General features: G+C 52.1%; 1 protein-coding gene across 1 annotated transcript; it reads left to right on the forward strand.

Annotated features, from left to right (window-relative positions):
• Positions 1 to 546: 546 nt before the first annotated feature.
• On the forward strand, positions 547 to 2,117 carry LOC119591641. Its single transcript, XM_037940396.1, is given in 2 exon segments — positions 547 to 1,598; positions 1,601 to 2,117. Coding segments are annotated over 2 exon segments (1,467 nt in total). The 5' UTR covers positions 547 to 577; the 3' UTR covers positions 2,047 to 2,117.

Genomic DNA, 2,117 nt, shown 5'->3' on the forward strand with positions numbered 1-2,117 from the left:
CAAAAATGTTATATTTTAGATGATTAAGCAAGTGACAATGGCACTTACGAAGTGATGATCATGATTCGAGCGTCTGAATATAATTCTTTTTCTTAAGACTGTAGCGTTCTAATCATGAGGTGCACACGCTTATTGTTTTGGCGTGATGCACTGTAACGTTGAGAAGTAAATTGATGGTATATTCTTCAGGAAATAGAATTCCTGACACAGCACTCAGGATATTCCGTGTCTCCGCAAGGTTACTTGGCCTTGCGCAAGAGCTGCTTCTGTAAAACGTGTTCATCTTCTGAAAATTAAACTGAATAGTCTAGCTGGCATCTGAGGCCAGGTATGATGCTCTGGTATATAAGACGGAAAGACTTTCTTGGTGTTGCACATCGCCGGTGGCCTTCTCCCGTCAGATTGATTTTCCTCAAAGGACGGAATCATGGGCCTTAAAACAATACTAGTAAATATCATCTAAACGGTTTCGTTTATTCCCTCAGGAACCAAGTGTTCGTGATAGAAAATCAGAAAATTTCATTTCTTTTGCGTGGATGGCGGACTGGAAAATGCTATTGGTGCTTCCTTTTAATTGATGTTTCTTTCCTTGCAGGCGTTGTCTGCTATTGTGGCTGTCGTGGTGGCTTCGCCTTCCCCGGACGAGACCGCTTACAAAATCCCCCGAGTGGGAACTGGAAGACGCTCCCAGTACTACGTCCGACACAGGGACGGCACCTTTAAGTATGGCCACGACACCGGCGAGGGCGCCTTCGAGAACGCACGTTCGTCTGCAATCGGGGAGCAACGCGGCGCCTTCGGTTATGTGAACCCTGAGGGTCAAACAGTTAATCTGCAGTACGAAGCAGGGCAGTCCGGATTCGTCCCTAAGGGCACCCATCTCCCGGCCACACATCCGGACTTCGACACTGCTCACGCTCTGGCCCGCAACCGCAGACCTTTCCGCGACCCCTTGGCCGACCCCAACGCCGACCCTTCCTACGGCTTTACCTTCCAAGGAGACGAGCACGCGCGCTCGGAACTCAGCGACGCCAGCGGCAGAGTGCGTGGCTCATACTCTTACATCGACGAAAATGGACGAACTCGCTCCTACACCTACACAGCTGGAAGTGGCATTGGCTTCGTCATTGAAGGGGACGACCTGCCACAGGATCCACTCAATCCCAGCTCTACTCCCGCAGCCACTAAGCTCTCCTCTGCACGACTGCACTTCCCCGCAGTGGTCAACCAGCAACTGTCGCGCTCTGGTCCACTCCGCGTACAGACTTATGCCGCTTCTCCCAGCGCTGCAACGCCTAGGCGACCCGTGGAACAGGCCAACGTGAAAACTTCTCTCGCTCTGGACGGTCGACAGTCGTTCGACTTCCAAACCTCCACTCACTCCCGAGGAGAAACGGCCGACGCTAATAACAACGTGGTTGGAAGCTTTGCCTTCACCTCCGAGGACGACGGACAGAAAAGAAGTGTGCAGTATAAGGCTGGAGCTGACACAGGATTCGTAGTGGAAGGAGACCATCTGCCTCGCGGCCCAGCGGTTCCCGGAGCGCCCCTCGGGATTCCTTCGGGGAACATTGTTCCTGTGAGACAAACTCCCTTCGTCGACCTCTGGCAGACTCCAACGCTGATGCCTCTTATGCCTTCAATTATCAAGAACAAGGACAATCCCGTACTGAGACCAGTGACCAAGACGGCACTGTACGAGGCTCGTACACGTACACCGACGACGAGGGAAGAGTCAGGACGCTGACCTACACTGCAGGGAAGGGCATCGGCTTCGTGGTGGAAGGCGACGGCGTGCCCGAAGCGGAGACAGCCACTTCAGGCGTACTGTCTTATTCGTCGCCGTCTGTTCACTCTGTATCGTCAGCAGTTTCACCGTCTGCTTCGTCTGTGTCGTCGGTGAGTTCATCATCTGCCATTCCCTCGTCCTCAGCAGCAGCTGGCAGTCATTTCAGCTATTCTTCGGGACGTGATTTTCAGCTACGTCAGTACAACGTGAATGAGAATCCGGACAAAGTGGGTTACGTTTTAACTTTCAACAATTAAGCCTTTGCACCACCGACTGTTCATGTCCCTTTGTGACTGGTACCTGCACGTTTTGATGATTGAAAAAAAGG

Source organism: Penaeus monodon, chromosome 29 (genome assembly GCF_015228065.2).
Source record: "Penaeus monodon isolate SGIC_2016 chromosome 29, NSTDA_Pmon_1, whole genome shotgun sequence".
In the NCBI taxonomy this organism is placed as follows: domain Eukaryota; kingdom Metazoa; phylum Arthropoda; class Malacostraca; order Decapoda; family Penaeidae; genus Penaeus; species Penaeus monodon.